The sequence below is a fragment of the Pristis pectinata genome, chromosome 11 (genome assembly GCF_009764475.1).
Source record: "Pristis pectinata isolate sPriPec2 chromosome 11, sPriPec2.1.pri, whole genome shotgun sequence".
In the NCBI taxonomy this organism is placed as follows: Eukaryota; Metazoa; Chordata; class Chondrichthyes; order Rhinopristiformes; family Pristidae; genus Pristis; species Pristis pectinata.
Genome location: NC_067415.1, coordinates 19,859,755 through 19,879,037, shown reverse-complemented (window position 1 = coordinate 19,879,037; position 19,283 = coordinate 19,859,755). Strand labels below are relative to the sequence as shown.

Here is a 19,283-nt window from a genome sequence, read left to right as displayed (position 1 = left end):
GCAAAAACATTTATTCGACCAGACCTCTGGAAAACCAACAAATTTTTGCTTGGAAGGTTCAGAAAATGTATTTGATGATAAAAGCTACACAGACCAATAAGTAGATCCAGAAGTATTCCATCAGATCGAAACTTCCTGCACAGTATTATTTATTGCCAATAACATACAGAATATAGTGGTTCTAAAGCTACATAATGTTGGCATTGCACAAAAATATCTTTCACTTCCACTCAAACTGTAACTTACAGTATGCCCTTGGAATGTTTTTACTGGACGGTCACAGCCGAGTCGGCACACGTGAATGCACATGTCAGTGCTGCAGGATGCAAATGTAGTGTTGTTCTGCCAATCTACATCCAAAGCAGGAGCTGTGAAAATAGCAAGTTATTTTTGTAAGCAGGGAACTCTAAAATAGGAAGTCCAAATCAACAACAAAAAATAAAACCAATCCAGCACATCAAGGGGAATACAGTGTTTTTAAAGCAGCCTTTTAGAATATTCAGCCCCTTTTGCTATCAGCATCAAGTCCTGAGAAGCATCTGCAATCTCAATGCAGATGTTTCTTGCACTGGAGGACCAGAGAGGAATTTTGACAAGTGATATTCTTCAATTGATTTTGCTTCCTATTTTAAAAAAATAGAGGTGGTTTTGCTCTCAATTCTGCACAAACCTCTTGTCTGTTCAGATTATATTAGTTTGATGGTTCAAAAATGTAGGTATTTTGAGACACAAGAGACTGCAGGTGTTGGGGTCTGGAGCAACAAACAATCTGTTGGAGGAACTCAGTGGATCAAGCAGCATCTATGGGAGGAAAGGAATTGTCGATGTTTTGGGTCCAAACCCTGCATTAAGTCCTGATGCAGGGTTTTGACACAAAACATCGACAATTCCTTTCTTCCTACAGATGCTGCTTAATCTGCTGAGTTCCTCCAGTACATTGTTTGTATATTTTGAGGCTTTATTTTCTACAATTAATAAAATGGAATGAAAAGGATTACAGATGCCAATAGTAGAAAGACAAATGAACAAAAGAGAGCTGCAAGCAGATATCAGAAGTTAATTTTTAAAAATTTTATTTCTCATTTACCAGTGCCAACCATCTGTGTGAGGGTATGTGGGTTATAGTTGGTATAAACTAATGATACTGTAGCATTAACTATAATCCTCATCAAGATTTTGGGAGACATTACAACAGCAGCAAATCAGATAATAGGCCACAATTTCTTCTCCTCTTCTGGTAAAGTATGGCGACTCAAGTCTCCTAAAGCTCCTCTTCTCTTTATCCCCATTGTTATTGCATATTGTTCTTGAGCCAGCTAGCAATTTACTCCCATTTCTTCAATATCATCTGAGGCAAAGGAGGGAAGTGTTCTCTCTCTGCTAGCTGCGAGGATCCTATGTGAAATGAGCTTAAGTGAACTTAATCTAACTGTCAGAGACCTACAGCACCAAAACATCCTTAATTTGATAAAACACAAGAAATAAAACGTCAGCCTTGAATTCTCAGTTAAACATATTTTTGATAATGTTAGCTGAGGGAATTATATTGATCAGGGGACTAATAAACTTTCGGTACTTCAAGGAACATGATGCTATTTCCATCTGAATCTTTGGAACAATCTCAAAATGAAGACAAAATAAAAGGCTATGTGCTGATACAGGTACTGTGGGACAGACAATCTACACTGGAATTCTAAATTTACTACAAACAAATATTAAACTTTTGCACAATTGCAGTCCAAATTAGACAATCAATGCTTAATGGCTGGTTAAATATATAAAACTATTCCATCTTACCTGAATGAAATGGAAATTGTTGCTTAGCTTCACCTGTATGAGCATCCCAAATTATTGTTGTCTGGGGAGAAAAAATGAAAAAGATATTACAAACTAGAAGCAAATTGGTTTTTTGTCTGAAATAGAAGAGTTACCAACTGACAATCAGTTGGTGGCTTTCTTCTTTTGAAAAAGTGAATTGATGTTGAAGATAATCATGGGAGATATAATGCTCTTATATGAAATATGTGTTTATTCCCAAATTCGTCCACACCACTGAGTTTCCAACCTCAGTTGTATTCTAGATCAGGAATAAACCATAGTGTCCACGATGCGACTAATGTACTGATTGGAAAAGGAAAAAAATAATTATTGTCAAGCTTCTGATGAGGCAGGCACGGTAGTGTAGCAGTTAGCGTAATGCTATTACAGCGCCAATGACCCGGGTTCAATTCTGGCCGCTGTCTGTAAGGAGTTTGTACGTCCTCCCCGTGTCTGCGTGGGTTTCCTCTGGGTGCTCTGGTTTCCTCCCACATTCCAAAGATGTACAGGTTAGGAAGTTGTGGGCATGCTATGTTGGTGCCGGAAGTATGGCTACACTTGCGGACTGGCCCCAGAACACACTATGCAAAAAGATGTATTTCACTGTGCGTTTTGATGTACACGTGACAAATAAAGAGATCTTATCTTATGTTCATCTGCCCTGACCAAGTTAGAGATCCACTAGCAGGGGCCTAGAAAATAGTTGTCCTCTCATACAGAGAGAATAACTAGGTAAAAGTGTGGTGGGCCATGTGGTCAGGGTCATGGAGGAAACGTCAGCTAAAATAAATAAAAAGTCTGGATTTGATTTTCTACAAACCATTCCTGCAATTATTCTTACCTTATCAACACCTGCACTGAGAATGTAATTTCCCTTCTTGTTCCATTTTAAAGCAAATATGGGCCCTTTATGTTGTCCTAGGGTGCTTGCGAGGTTGCCTGAGCAAAATAAGTATCCAAGGTTATTGATAAAATTAGATAGGATCGGACATTTTACAAACCAATAGATACCTATTTTATGACCTACCATCCTTTGTCCATATCCTTGCAAATCCATCATATGATCCAGTGGCCAAAAGTGTTCCGTCACTCTGGAAAAAAAGCAATCACACCATCAGTCAATCACTAATGTGCTCAGCTCTCCTTGTGACAAGATTCACAACTGGCAATTAATAAATGTCTTTCACATAATGAATACAAAATGGAAAATAGATGGTATAATAGTTATGGAAATAGCGAAGGAAACTGAAAATGTAACTAAGAGGGCAGATTTTGAAGTAGTTTTTGAAATGAGCAGGAAACAGCAAGATGGAGAATGATCCAGACAAGACAGAGAGATCTTAATGCTCTGGCACCAAAGGAAAGATAAAGTGCAAAGGACATCGGAACCAAGCCCACTTCTGCACATGATAATGCATATTGGGAGGAAAGAACACAAGAGAAATCCAAGGATATTGAAGGCACAGTTTTGGATTTACATAATATGAAACTCAACATGCTAATAAAACAAAAAGGAAGATCTTGAGATTGGAGCTAAGTTTTAGACAGAGAAGCAAAAATTAGTGATACTACAGACAATCAGACAGTTTTGGCTGGGGAATTTATATAACATCTGAACCTCGTCTTAGGTTTGGGACACCCAAAGGTCACAAAAGATGCTATACTGTGCAAGGTTTTTTTCTTTATTCCTTTGGTGCTGGGGAGAGGTTGGAATCAGGAGCTAGAGTGTGAGATTTTATGTTGGAGCCGAAGAGGATGGCTTTAATCTTGCCAAGTTTATTTCTAGCATTAGTTCTGTTATGAAATGTGGAGGCAGGCTTGGCATGATACATTATGGAGCGAAAGATCTGATGGTTTAAAAAAAAAGGTTAGATCAAAAACTGGATAAAATGGAGCAGGAAGTCAGATCATTTGTAAAAGGAAACCAGGTACTGTAGAGCATAGGACACTATGTTTTCAGTACAGTATAAAACCACTAATGATGCAGCTGAAATGCTATTTTTCCACACAGCTCAGCACTTGACCCTGAATCCTTCGAAATGAGTCAAATTTCAGCTCAATTTTGATTCAAGGTTTGTGCCAACTCTTCTCATATCACACTTACAAATCCCATACTGATAATACCATTAGCATCTTCACTGCAGCTTCTAGTTCTGGAAATATGCCAGATTACATCATAATTGCAGCTGTGGAGGATGGGCATGGGCTGTAGCAAGTGTATTTACAAGATCGGTGTGTAGAACAGAATTTTACTCTAAGCAGAAAACAATCATTTAGCACAGTAATCCGTAAATGTTGATGCACTAAGACACACGTGCCAGCAGTTTGCTCTGACTCATCACAGTGAGCTTGGAGTAGGTACAGCTGTTATTTTCTCTTATGCTTGTTCTAAATGCCCTTGAACTTCAACAGTAAAATTAAAGAAAGGAAATCCCTCTAATATTGATAACAGATCCAAAAGAAATGAACAGTAATATAATTGGAAGCAAATTACAAACTCCAGGAGACATTTATTTTTAACCCAACAAAGCCAAGTTGAAAATTAAATTTCTGAAATACATTTTCTAGCTAATAATGATTGGTAGCTCCGCTGGTAGGCAAGGAGCTTTAGGAGAATAACATTACAAGAGTTAGAGCATTAGAAAGTGACTGTTTGTTAAATCTGAACTATATGGGCATTACATGAGTGCTGCATTCCACATGGTTGCATGGAAGGGTTGTTTAAAGAACTCTTGCTAAAGCAAGACATTTTTTAGTGATTGGATGTTTTCAACACAGTAATACAAATGAAACAATACACTATTTGTAACTCATTAACTTACAAAGGCTACTTATTTGAGAGCATTACTTTTGATTCCTAATGATGTTCTTTTGAAAATGAAAGATTCAGTTAATGGTTAATAGATTTCAATTACAGTGACTCACACAAGGGTTACAAATTGATTTTAGAACCGTAGAAACTTACATTCCAGTCGAGTGATGTAACATCCTTGTTGCTTGGAACATCCTGTCCGCCTTCTCTGATACAATGCCTTAATACTAATTGAGTAGGGCCACCATTACTGTTTTCATTAAGGTTCCATATCCTTGCAGTTGAGTCTCCAGAGCTAGAAAGATGACAATTTACAAAGTTTCATATTCGTCATTTTATACTTGCTGGTTCTATCTCTGGAACTAGACATTTGATACATTAAACTTTGAGTCTCCCAATGTATGAGAATTAACCAGGAAATGATCTCCAGAGGTAAATATTGTGACAGAGGTAACCACCCACCTTCACCCTTTCTATCTGTCTATAAACCTGCACGATTGACCACAGCACCCTCTACCCCCTCACTGTATCATTCACCTGGGTGGGATTACACATAGCTGCTTCTATTTTTATCGAAGCTAGAAACAGAAAATGCTCAGCTGGTCAGGCAGGAAAGAAAGACTTTCTTTTGAAAGGTATTTGACTCGAATTATTAACTATTTTCCTTTTCACAGATTCTGCCTGACCTGCTAAGTGTTTCCAGAATTTTTTGTTTTTATGTCCGATCTCTAGCATCTGCAGTTTTTGATTCTGTGTTTTCATCTTTCCAGTTGCAGTTAGAGAATCATCTGTCATAGCTTTTCTTCCAGTTCCAAACCTTTATCAAGGTCCCACCTGAGGATCTTTCCCAAATTCCCCGTTTCTCAACCAGATGGTGCCCCTTAGCGACATTTTTGGAAAGAAAAGAGTCATCTCCACGTTCATCTTCACTTCACCACTACTATGTCTCTAAAATAATATTCTGCTTAACGAATATTCAGTACTTCATGAGCATACATTTTACCTGACTAGGTAATTGGGAGGATGGAAGCCATTATCTTTAGCCTGCCACAAACTCTATTCACTAACCAACAACTCCTCTCTTTACTTCCTATCTGACACCAAATCAGTCTATTTTTAACCTTGGTACCTTATTCAAATTCAAGGTGTGCTTCCAAGCACATATCTGTTCACTCATTTCCACATTTATTACATCACCAACTTTATCCCTGCCTTTTATCATGTGTTGCTGAAACCCTTGTCAGTGGTTGGATTTGACAACTCCAATGCATGTTTGGCTGCCCTCTCTTGTACAAACTTCCATAAGCTTCAGGTCATTTAAAATCCTGTTTCCCATGCCCATAGCTTATATGAAGTCCTGTTCATCACTAACTTGCATTGGCTCCTGGTTAACCAGGATTTTAAAATGTTCATTTTTATTTTGGAAACCATTCATTTTTTGCCCTTACCTATCTCTATATTCTTATCTAGCTCATAACCCTCTGAGATATCCGCATTCTTTCAGTTCTAGCTACTTGCACATCCCCAAATCTAAACCCTCCGTAACTGGTTTCCATACCACCAAAACCTTAAGCACTGGAATTCCCTCCGAAAATCTCTGTGCCTCTCTCTACTAAGCTTTTCTTAAAAGCTTTCTCTTTGACCAAGCTTTTGACCATCTGCCTCAATATTTCTTTTTGTTATTAGGCATCATGTTTATAATAATGCTTTGCTAGGAAACTTGAGCTGTTTTGTAAGCAATACATAAATTCATGGTGCTTTGTGCCACTAGGTGGCATGGCAGTGCCATAAGTGCTTCATCAAGAATCGGTGCTCCCTATCTGAATCACTTTGATGTGGTTTCATCATAAGACAGCATCACCAGCTACCATATTTTGTGCTATTTTTAAATTATTCCTAATTAATCCACATTTGAAATTGTTCTGAATATTTTTTGTTTTAATTAGAAAATCAAAGAGCTACCTTAGTGTGGTCATCCTTGAGTCTGCTGGCAGTAATTCATCCATCTTATGCCAGCTACAAATCTCACTCCCAATGTTTCTTACTGCAATGCTACCTCTCACCTCCAACAGGTTTTCTGCTGGAGTGGAGCTAATCTACAGGACAAATTGGAAACTGTACAACCTATCCTGCCTCCGCTCTAGAATCACGATCACTCCATCCCCAGTCATTGAGCTGCAGTTCACAGATGATGCTTGTGTGTGCCTAAGTTCAGGGGCTGAGCTCAAAGTCATTTTTGACTCACTCTCTGAAGCATACGAGAAAATTGCTGTACAATTCAGATCCAGAACCAAAGGTACCAACCTGCCACCACTGCACTATACACCACCGCACCACCTCACTCCTTATAATCCACAACAAGATCCTGTAGAATGTAGATTGCTTCCCATATTTTGGGAGGCATCTCTCAAGCAAGGCAGAGTTCAATGATGAAATGAAACATCGCTCTCAGCCCACCTACACAACCTTCTGCCAACTGAGGAAAAGAGTGTCTGAAGATCAAGACCGCAACCCAGACCTTAAAGCTCACAGTCTACCAGGTAACAACGTTCCTACACTGCTGCATGCTTTTGACACATGGACTACAACAAGCTCCTCACTGGAGTAACACCAATGTTGCTGACGCAGTATCCTCTAAATCCATTGATAGGATATGTAAAACAACATCAGCATCCTCTCCCAGGCCAACAACCCCAGCACTGAAACCCTACTTAACTCAGTCAGTTCCAAAGGGCAGACCATGTAATTCACATGCCTGAGAGCCCAGACTCCTGAAACAGACACTTTACTTTGAATTCCATATTGGGAAGAAATTATGAGGTGGAGGGAGGAAATGATTCAAGGTTGTTCTTAAAGCCTACTCAAAAAAAAATAACATTCCCACTGGCCTGCAATGTCTCAAAATGGAAAAGAAACATTTACAATGTCACTGAGAACTTTATTTCTCTTTGGTGGTAGCATATAGAAGCCCAGTGTAGAAAAACTTAAGACTATAAACAAGCACATCACAATTCTAAAACTATTTGATAGAGATGAGAGAGTAATATAACTGCTACTGATGTCAGGACAAAAGACTTAGCTGGATCTTTTTAGGCACTTATATTTCAATCCAATACCTACCCTGATGCCAAAAGATCACTGACTGGGTTCCAGGCACAAATGAATACTTCCGATTCATGACCCCTTAAGACTGTGGATTTGTTTGAAGGAATTTCAACATCTCCGTCTATTTCCATGGCATCAGAGTGATTATCTACAAAAATACATTTTAAAATGTTAGCCATTTGGAAGAAATTACTTTAAATCTTACCTTGATTAATGAACAAAAAACTGGTAAAGATTCTACAGTCACTACAAAAGTAATGCTGCTTTAACAATAATGTATATTTTTTATTTACGATGCATCTTTTAAGTTTCAAAATTATCTCCTACACTGGTTCAACGTGTACCAGAAAACAGGTGAAGTTCCAAGAGAACAGAAGATTCTATTTCCATTCTATATTGAATCAGCTGTCAACTATGGCAACAGCAGAGATGCTAAAATTAGCAGCTGCATTCATTAGCTACAAAAACGTAAAAATACTTTGGGTCGCACCATTTGGTGACTAACTTGCATTCTGCAACTCCTAAATGGAAATGTGGCTTTGATGTTCCTTGGTTGAGGGGTCCATCTTCAAGCCTCAGATTTTTAAGCAGTTCCTCAGGGTCAAGCATGACTTGGTTCCATGCTAGTTCTGAGGAGTCGAAGATGCCTCTGCATGAATTCTTTTAGCATGCGTGCTCATTATAAATCAGCTATGATACAACTTGATCATAGTGAGGTCTTGGTCCATAGGCAAGAAGGTCCAAGACAAATGGAGAATAATCCCTGCTGCAAGGGGTTATCACACACATGGAGTCTGTTGACAGACACACATACATGCACTCATACTCTCCAAACATGCACAGATGCACTCTAACCATAGACACACATGCAGATACACACACAGAATCTTGGCTACACCCTCTTTTTCAACTCCATCCCTCTCCTCCAAACCTTAATCCCCTCCTTGCTTCAGTCCCCCATCCTGTGGTCTCCTCAGCTCTGACCCCAACCATAATGTCAGTGTTAGCCTACACTCTCTGTCAGGGTCCATATCCCAAGTCAGTGTGGGTGTGAGCACTGAGTTAGGTGCAGGTATTGAGGGCCATGTCCCAAGCTCAGGGCCAGCCCAGGGGCCCATGCTGAGCCATGGGGCAGTTGGGGAGAACTCCTGCTCTGAGCCAAGGGACAATCAGCAAGGCTCCACGCCCTGAGGCCAGAGGCAGTCAGAGAGGGTTAGCCTAGGGATAGGCAGTGTGAGGTGTGAGCCCAGAGCAAATGTGAATCCAGGCGTTGAGCTCATGGGAGGCTATTAGGGGTCCAGGCTGAGAAAATTTGAGGAGGCCAGGCCCCAAGCCCACCTAGGACACAGTGGGTTGTAGGGCTTGTTTCCGTGCTGTATGACTCTATGACTCCCTGCAGCGGTAAATGGAGACTGGGCCCTGAGCCTAAAAGCAGTCAGTGGAGGGCTGGGCCCCAGGAGCAGCAGCAGTCAATGGGGGCCCTCAGTGGGAGCCCAAGCCCTGAGCTCAGTCGCTGTCCATGGGGTTTTGGGCTCTTACCTCGGGGGCAGTGAGTGGGGGTCTGGAACCTGAACCCTGGCACACAGCAGGGATCAGGCCCTGAGACCTGCAGCAGGCAGTGAGGGCCCACGACACAATCCACGAGCAAGCAGTGGGGGCCCAAGCCTTGGTAGGGTCAAGCGGGTGAAGCCCAGGCCCTGAAACCGGGGGTTGGGGCGATCCCATGCCTCGAGACCAGGGGCTGGTAGAGGATGCCAGAGTCCTGAGACCAGGGGCAGGCAGTGGAAACCTGGTCTTGTCCCGCTGAGTATCTCAGAATCCTGCAATTGACTAGTTAGTCACCAGCCTCTGTGTACCACATGGAGAGCTTGGATAGGTGTGTAACCCCCATCAGAGCCCAGCATCTGGACAGACAGAGTCTGAGCAATGCCTCCTGCCCAGTCCTCGTGACCTACTCTTTCAGCATAAAGTGCCACAGACCAACGGCAGTTTCTTGGCGGAGACTGAGACACAGGGGCAACACCTTTGCTCAGGGACGCTGCCTTGCTGGCCTCCCAGTACTGTTACTTCACAGCTCTGGACTGTAGAACCAAAAGATGGCATCCAACCCCATGAAACTATACTTCAGAAATGAGTTAATGAATTTAAGAAGGATGGGAAGATAAAACTTGTCCAAATCAATTTATATGTAATATTTGTATTGAATTTGTGATACTGCACCTGGATTTATTTTTAAGAACAAGAAGATAAGCATCAAACTGAATTCTAATTTGGACCCTCAGTGTAGTTACAAATGATTGTATTGCCCATGATAAAATATTCTACCCACCATATGAAATTATCACATACCTCCATATGTTGTACACACATACACACATCAAAATGACAACTCAACTACAATGAACCAGTTGCTAACCAGGACAATAGGAAGGTGACATGTTGATAACACACTACCATATAGTGATATAACTAGTTATACTGCCATTTAATAAATACAGATAAAACCTATCCCAAATATTAACAACCGATATTTTTAGAACAATGCAACCAGAAGAAAACAGCGTCAACGAATGTACAAGGAATAATGTGTCATACCTAAAATAAAAATAATAGAATTCCTATTAAAGGTGGCAGATAATTCTCCAATATTCACTTTCACATATTGGTTGTAATTTTTTTTAAACATATCATTAAAATACAATTCCTGGAAATTACAAACAGAAATACTTCCTTAGTGTTAGCAACTAAATGCTCTAATTTTTAGATGAATAAATAACGTGCAATACTTACTTGTGATAGTATGTGCCCCATTTTCTTCCCCATTAACAGTGGCTTCTCCATTCTTTGGTGTTGTTTGCTGTGGAGCTGAAGATGCAGCTGCTGCTTGCTGCTGTTGTGCCAGTTTATCTCTGAATGCTTGCTGTCTAGTCTGTACAACATCAGGCATCACAGCATCTATTAGAGACAGCGATTCAATCGGCCTGCCGTCAAACACTGTGCCATCCTACAAAGAGGAAAACAAAGATTAACACCACAATTTCAAAGTGAACAAATGCAATGGGAAATGTAAACAAATCACATACAAACACACACACATATTTTATTGAAGTCTTTTGCAACTCTTAGCACTGAAGTCCTATCCACCTTCCCACCATACTACCTAATACAATACTGCCACAGAAACACTAGCTTCGCTCCCAGAAAGTATAAACAATGAGGGAGATTCTTCTACTGAACAAGACTGCATGTAAAATAATAATTAGACTGAAACTTTGCCACAAATTCAAATTTAGCAAATGAACCTCATTTGATTTCATAGAATAAAACTCATTTAAACATGACTATTGTCATAGTTATGTCACTTCTGAGTTTTTGAACTTGTTTCTTAATACCAGATTAAAAAAAAATCTTTTTCCCAGAAATTATGTAAGCTCTTACTTTTGATGATCCCAAATCACTTAAGGTAACTTGTTGTAGGCCTATGATTTTATAATGACAAAAGAAAAATATAAGCAGTAGAAGCAGGAGGATGCAATTTGGCCTCTTGTGTCTGCTCTGCTTTTCAATAAGATTATGGTTTATTCTTTTCCCCTTTCCTGCACTAATCCCATATTCCAGGATTCCCTTAGTATACATAATTCTCAGTGATTGAGCCTCCTTCGCCCTCTTGAGTACAGAATTCCAAAGATTCACCACCTTCTGGGTGAAGAAATTTCTTCTCATTTCTGTCCGTAATGGTTGATATATTATTTTGAGATTGCGAGCCCTGGTTCTAGAGAACTCAGCCAGGGGAAACGACAACCCCACATACACACTATCAAGCCCTGAAAGAATTTTGTACATTTTAATAAGTTCACCTCTCATTCTTCTGAACTCAAGAGAGTATGGCCCAATCTGCCTAATCTCTCTTCATATGACAATCCTACCATCCCAGGAATCAACCTAGTGAAGCTTCACTGCACTTCCTCTATCATAAGTATATCTTTCCTTAGTTACCGGGCCTAGGTGTGTACACTAAATTTCAGATGCAGTCTCACCAGGGTTCTATATAATTGAAGACATTGTTTTTGTACTCAAATCTTCTTACAATCAGATCAAATAGATCTCCTTTCTTTTGGCACCCTCTTTTGTTCATAATCTTTCTTAAGATGGCAAAATAACACTTAACTATGGCATAACCTAGATTCATTTTTACAGTAATCATGTTTAATTGAATTTTCAACCAAGTAGGAAAAGATTGCACTGGATGCTCTGTTAAACTGTAAAGTGCATCATGGCCTGGATTTTGCCAGGAAATCCCAGCAGGTTTGCATGGAACTGCCAGTATATTTCACAGGAGGTACCAGTAAGTTTAGGGTTATCATGTAAAAGCTGAAGTCCAAAGCTTACTAGTTGAGATTCAAAGGACACTTCCTAGTTGCGTTCTGCCAATGGACTCACCAAGTCTAATGGCAGAGCTGGACCTACTTGAGATTCCCCAACATTTATGCTAGGCAATCTGCTCTCAGATCCTGCACCAAGATCCATAAACCCATTGGTTTCATTGGTAGCAACAGCATTGTGGGGTGAAGAAAGGGAAGAAGGAGAAATGTTTTTTTTTAAATGATTTATTTGTGACTTGTTTTTAATTATTAGTATGCATTTTAAGTGTTTCATTTATTTTTTTAATAGTGGAGATTTTTATGTCTGAGGCTTCTTCTGGTCTGTCCATATCTATCCTTCCCATTGCAAGAAACCCTGCTACTGCTCAGGCACACATCACTTGATTTAGGGCTAATTATGTTCAGGTGACTATGGGCAGGCACCCAGGCATCAGATCCACAAAAGTATATTCTGGGCCAAGTATTCTTGTTTGGTAGGTGTTCACTTTTACCACCCACTAAAGTTCTCTGTCCAAAGGTATTGAAATAATAATCTAAATAAATGAAAAGGGCCAAGCACATTTAAATAACCATCTATTACACTTCAAGACGGACTCTAACCAAATATAAAACATTTGCTTTAGAAATAAATAGACTCACGCCCTCCTCTGGATGCTTGGTTTGGACAGGGTGAATAATTGCAACTAATATAAGTAAACTAGCAGATTTTTAGCCCCCTTATATACCGTGAAATAATAAATATCATGCCATAGTTTAAAGGAAAGAGCTTTATTTTTGTTATGATAATCATGATAGGCTTTTTATATTTCCATGTGATTAAAGTGCTATAAATTATTTCACAATCTGAATATATTTATCATGGTTGTTTTCTACAGAAGTGATTAACATGAGTGAAAAACAGCAGTTATAATGAATAGTGTAGCAGTTAGCGTAACGCTTTACAGCGCCAGTGACCTGGGTTCAAATCTGGCTACTGTCTGTAAGGAGTTTGTACATTCTCCCCGTGTCTGTGTGGGTTTCCTCTGGGTGCTCCAGTTCCCTCCCACATTCCAAAGATGTACAGGTTAGGAAGTTGTGGGCATGCTATGTTGGCACCGGAAACGTGGCGACACTTGCGGGCTGCCCCCAGGTCACCACGCAAAAAGATGTATTTCACTGTGTGTTTTGATGTACATGTGACTAATAAAGATATCTTATCTTATAAGCGTTATCACAAAGAATGGGCAAATGAAGACACTCTGATAGGTATATTGTGGGAACAACATAACCATGGCTAATTTTTTGTTTGGAACCTTCTGAGTATTTTACAATTTGCAAAGAATATTTTCTCAAAATAAATCAATTTTTATAGATAAGAAATTAATTATGTCTTAATAAAAAAATAAAATTCATAATAATATTTTGCAATGAGGCAGTGCCCAGGACTTGTAGAATGTGATGTCCAGAATTGCACACAATAGTTCAGATTTGGACTAATAAACAAGGCGTACATTCTATTGCTATTCTCCATTCACATGCCAAATTCTAAAATTATTGTTAAAGGAGAGTTTTCCACCCTCCATTACAACAGTAGCTAAACCTATAAAGGAAACAACTGCAGTCATCAAATGGCCTTCCAACACAATTATATTACGTGGCTATGGTGCATTCACTTCTTATTTGCTGGAACAAAATATTTTTCAATATATAACAGTCACACAGCTTGAAGGTCATGCTGATACAATATTTACATTCTACATGTTTCTAATATATGCATTAAATACAAAAATTGTCATTGTATATCCATAGTCTACTCATTGAAATAATGCAGTATGCGCAGCAAATGCATTTTTATCATTAATTGCATACATGTGGTCAGAATTTTCACTCTCATTCTTTTCAAATGTACCTTCTTTCAGGGGAACAGACTTCTAAACCCAGTTCGTGCATTTTCACTGCAACCTAGATTGCACCCAAGCTTTTAGGTGTCACAGGATAATCTATTGCTTCGGTAGGTTAAATTATATATTTAATTACATTCTCATGTTCTCCCTTTTCCATCCATTCCACACCCATCTCACTCAGCCATCCTATATACCAATCAACAAACAACAACAGCAGGGTTTCACTATAATTTTCAAGAAGCCAACCTGGACTGCAAGTAATATTCTGACTGTAAACAGTACTTTTGAATGAGTTGTACCATGACTAATTTCTTAGCGTTAAAATCCTCACGAAATATTTTAGCACAGAAGCTGCTCAAACAAGTCAACAGAAAACAGAGTCATGCAAGAAGGCAGAAATTATCTACCAAAAATTATCCCAGAAGCATTCTAAAGTGAATTTCTAATGCAACTTTATGAAGGTTTGTGACTACCTGGCTGCTGAAGATGGACTATTAACTCTTGAACTGTGTTAGGCTGTGATAGATCCAAATAGCTAATGATATGGATGTTCGACATTTATTTTACCAGAGCTGCAAACCAATGTAGAAGATCATAACAGCACAGTAGAATGGATTGTCTGTTCTCTTGTTAATTTTTCACTACAGTATTCTACTCTTGTCCCCAGCCTTTGCCATTAAGCAAATCCTAATGAAAAGACATTTCAAAATTCCATCCTGTAAATTGCAACAATTCACATGATACTATTTAAGAGGGTACCAAATACAGCTAGGGTGAAATTAAGATTTTGGTGAAATCTAATGTTTTTAGTTTTCTAGGAAGATAAGAACAGAAGGCCAGTCAACTCTGTAGGCTGTTCAAAGTGAGAATGACTGTTGCATATGCACTTGCCTTATTTCCTTTCAGACCCATGGGTAGCAAAATTCCATTGATCTCAGATTTATTTTTGATCAAACGAGAATCAATTGATTTTATGTGCGAGTGTTTCACTTTTCTATACCCTTTATGCTTTCCCAACATCTCTACAGATTTACTCAACTGATTGTTCTAGACTCCCCACAGCAAAAAAAAGTATTCCTTACAATGTATCCATTCAATTCATTAGATGTGGACATAACTGACAAGGGCAACGTTTACTGTCCATCCCCGTGCGCCTGGACAGAACAGTCTGCTAGGCCATTTTAGAGAGCAGGGAAGGGTCAACTGCCATGGATCTGGAGAGGCACATGGGGGCTTTCCTTGCCCACTGGATGTGAGGGAACCTGATGATCATTTTTTTTAAAACAACAACCCTGTAAAAGTTTGTGCTCATTATTCCAAATATACTCAGTTACTTGAATTTAAATTCCTCGGTTAGTTGAGATTTGAACCCAATTACTTTACAATGCTATCATTCCCTATTTGCTTTGTACAGCTGTATGCATCAGTCTCTGGCTGGGAGGGTGAACAGATGTCACGATACCTCCAGTGATACCTAACTGAAGTAGCTTGACCATCATCTGTTGCAATTTGTTTTCATGTTTGGTTTTAACTCGATGATTCCTGTGATGACACAGCTGAGGTGAGCATCCAACTTTGGTGAAATGGCTGCTATACATCAGACATCTATTACACCTTTCCTCTTCCCTCAGAGTTCAAAATCAAAGCTGAGTTTATTGTCATATGCACAAGTGCATTGAAAAACTTACTTGCAGCAGCATCACAGACACTTAGCATCAGATAAGCAGCATTCACAAGAATGCTCTTAGCCCTATTGCAGTGCCTCGGCCTGAAAAGTTGACTTACATCTTTTGCCTCCACAGAAGCTGACTGACTGCCAAATTCTTCCACTGTTCTATTCTTTAAATCACCTTTTTACTAAGATATTACACAGTGCAGTGGTATAATAAGTTTTCCAGTGATGCCGATAAGTTTCAAGAGAGCATGGGAATCAGCTATTGGTGAGCTAGATGCCAAACCATCGAGATTTTCAGAAAATCTAACAACAGATTATCAGAGTTTTACTGTATTTGCTCCAGAGGGAATGTAACAAAGGTTTACCAGATGAATTCCTGTCATTCAAAGAGAGATTGAGTCGACATGATCTGTACACAGTTGAGTTTAGAAGTATCATGGAAGAGGGTCCTAACAACATTGAAAAGAACCATAGAACCATACAGCACAAAACAGGCCCTTTGGCCCACCATGTTGTGCCGTCCATCAAACCACCCTCACACTATCTAACCCTTTCCTCCCGCATATCCCTCTATCTCACATTCCTCCATGTGCCTATCCAACAAACTCTTGAACCTGTCTAATGTATCTGCCTCCACCACCACCGCAGGTAGTGCATTCCATGCACCAACCACTCTCTGGGTGAAAAACCTCCCCCTGGCATCTCCCCTGAACCTCCCACCCATAACCTTAAAGCCATGCCCTCTCATCTTGAGCATTGGTGCCCTGGGAAGGAGGTGCTGGCTGTCTACTCTATCTATTCCTCTTAATATTTTATATACCTCTATCATGTCTCCTCTCATCCTCCTCCTTTCCAGTGAATAAAGCCCTAGCACCTTAAGCCTCTCCTCATATTCCATACGCTCTAATCCAGGCAGCATCCTGGTAAATCTCCTCTGCACCCTCTCCAATGCCTCCACATCCTTCCTATAATGCGGCGACCAAAACTGAACACAGTACTCTAAGTGTGGTCTAACTAGAGTTTTGTAAAGCTACATCATCACTTCACAGCTCTTAAACTCAATCCCACGATTTATGAAAACTAATATCCCATAGGCCTTCTTAACTGCTCTATCCACCTGCGAGGCAACTTTCAGTGAACTGTGAATATGAACCCCCAGATCCCTCTGCTCCTCTACACTGCCAAGTACCTTGCCATTTACCTTGTACTCTGCCCTGGAGTTTGTCCTTCCAAAGTGTACCACCTCACACTTCTCTGGATTGAACTCCATCTGCCACTTGTCAGCCCAGCTCTGCATCCTATCAATATCCCTCTGTAAGTTCCGACAGCCCTCCACACTATCCACAACACCGCCGATCTTAGTGTCGTCCTCAAACTTACTAATGCAGCCTTCCACCCCCTCATCTAAGTCATCTATAAATATCACAAAAAGTAGAGGTCCCAGAACCGATCCCTGCGGGACACCACTAGTCACTGACCTCCAATCCGAGGGCACTCCTTCCACCACAACCCTCTGCTTTCTACAGGCAAGCCAACTCCTAATCCACATAGCCAAGCTTCCCTGGATCCCTTGGCCTCTGACCTTCTGAAGAAGCCTACCATGAGGTACCTTATCAAACGCCTTACTAAAATCCATACAGACCACATCCACCGCACTACCCTCATCAATCTTCCTCGTCACCTCCTCAAAGAACTCTATCAGGCTTGTGAGGCAAGATCTTCCCTTCACAAAGCCATGCTGGCTGTCCCTAATCAGTCCATGATTCTCCAGGTGTTCATAGATCCTATCCCTTAGAATCCTTTCTAACAGCTTACCCACCACAGACGTAAGGCTCACCGGTCTGTAATTCACTGGACTATCCCTACTACCTTTTTTGAACAAGGGGACAACATTCGCCACCCTCCAATCCTCCGGCACCATCCCCGTGGACAACGAGGACTCAAAGATCCTTACCAGCGGTTCAACAATCTCCTCCCTCGCCTCTCGACGCAGCCTGGGGAAAATCCCGTCAGGCCCCAGAGATTTATCTGTCTTGATATAATTTAACAACTTCAACACATCCTCTCTCTTGACATCTACAACCTCGAGAACATGACCCTTACCAGCACTCCCTTCCGTGTCATCAAGACCCCTCTCCTTGGTGAATACCGAGTATTCATTGAGAACTTCTCCCACTTCTGCCGCCTCCAGGCACAATCTCCCACCTTTGTCTTTAATTGGACCTCCCTTTACCCTAGCCATCCTCCTACCCTTCACGTACGTGAAAAAGGCCTTGGGATTTTCCTTAACCCTACTAGCCAATGCCTTTTCATGTCCCCTTCTAGCTCTCCTCAGCCCTTTCTTAAGTTCCTTCCTCGCTACTCTATATTCCTCACGGGCCCTGTCTGAACTTTGCTGCTTATACCTTATGTATGCTACCTTCTTCTTCCTAACTAGTCGTTCAACCTCTCTCATCACCCACGGCTCCTTCACCCTGCCATTCCTTCTCTGCCTCACTGGGACGTATTATCCCTAACATCCTGCATAGGATCCCTGAACATCGACCACATCTCCATGGTACATTTCCCTTCAAAAAGGACATCCCACTTTACACTCCCAAGTTCTCTCCTTATAGCCTCACAGTTCGCCCTTCCTCAATTAAATATCTTCTTGTCCTCTCTGCACCTGTCCCTGTCCATGACAATTTTAAAGGTTATGGAGCAATGGTCACTGTCCCCCAAATGCTCACCCACCAGTAGATCCTTCACCTGTCCCGGTTCATTTCCTAAAACTAGATCTAGCATGGCATTCCCTCCAGTCGCCCTGTCAACATACTGCGTCAGGAATCCCTCCTGGACACATTTAACAAATTCCGTCCCATCTAAACCTTTGGCACTAAGCAGGTTCCAGTCTATATTTGGGAAGTTGAAGCCTCCCATTATAACAACGCTGTTATTTTTGCTTCTCTCCAAACACTGCCTGCCAATCTGCTCCTCTATATCTCTACCGCTACCGGGGGGCCTATAGAATAGTCCTAGTAGAGTAACTGCTCCTTTCTTGTTCTTTACTTCCACCCATATGGACTCTAGAGATGATCCTTCTACAACATCCATCCTTTCCACAGCCATAACAGTGTTCCTGACCAGTATCGCCACCCCTCCTCCTCTTCTCCCCACTTCCCTATCCCTCTTAAAACACCGAAAACCAGGAATATTCAATATCCACTCCTGCCCTGACATCAGCCATGTCTCAGTAATAGCCACAATATCATCGTCCCCCATACTTATCCAAGCCCTCAGTTCATCTCCCTTATTCCTGACACTTCTTGCATTTAAGTAAACACACTTCAGTCCATCTATCTTACTACTTTTATTTGGATAAGTACATGGATAAGAGGGGTTTAGAGAGATAAGGGCCAAATGCGGGCAAATGGGTCTAGCTTGGTGGGCAACATGGTTGGCATGGACAAGTCAGGCTGAAGGGCCTGTTTCCGTGCTGTAATACTCTATGACTGAGATGAGGAGAAATTTCTTCACTCAGAGGTTAGTGAACTATGCAACTCTCATATGCCTTTCATGGACACCAAGGGCTGAATGTTTTTAAGAAGGAGACTGATAAATTTCCAGAC

At 40.7% G+C, this 19,283-nt stretch overlaps 1 protein-coding gene across 7 annotated transcripts in view; it reads right to left on the bottom strand.

Moving 5' to 3' along the window:
• LOC127576058 (F-box-like/WD repeat-containing protein TBL1X) overlaps positions 1-19,283 on the bottom strand; it is a 286,475-nt gene that overhangs the window by 8,406 nt on the left and 258,786 nt on the right. For all 7 annotated transcript variants that reach the window (XM_052026399.1, XM_052026394.1, XM_052026398.1 and 4 more), the window contains 7 exons: positions 10,526-10,739; positions 7,751-7,883; positions 4,784-4,925; positions 2,846-2,909; positions 2,660-2,757; positions 1,798-1,858; positions 247-368 (listed from right to left, as the gene is read on the bottom strand). In XM_052026399.1, coding sequence (XP_051882359.1) covers positions 247-368; positions 1,798-1,858; positions 2,660-2,757; positions 2,846-2,909; positions 4,784-4,925; positions 7,751-7,883; positions 10,526-10,739 — 834 coding nt within the window. The remainder of the gene's footprint in view (positions 1-246; positions 369-1,797; positions 1,859-2,659; positions 2,758-2,845; positions 2,910-4,783; positions 4,926-7,750; positions 7,884-10,525; positions 10,740-19,283) is intronic.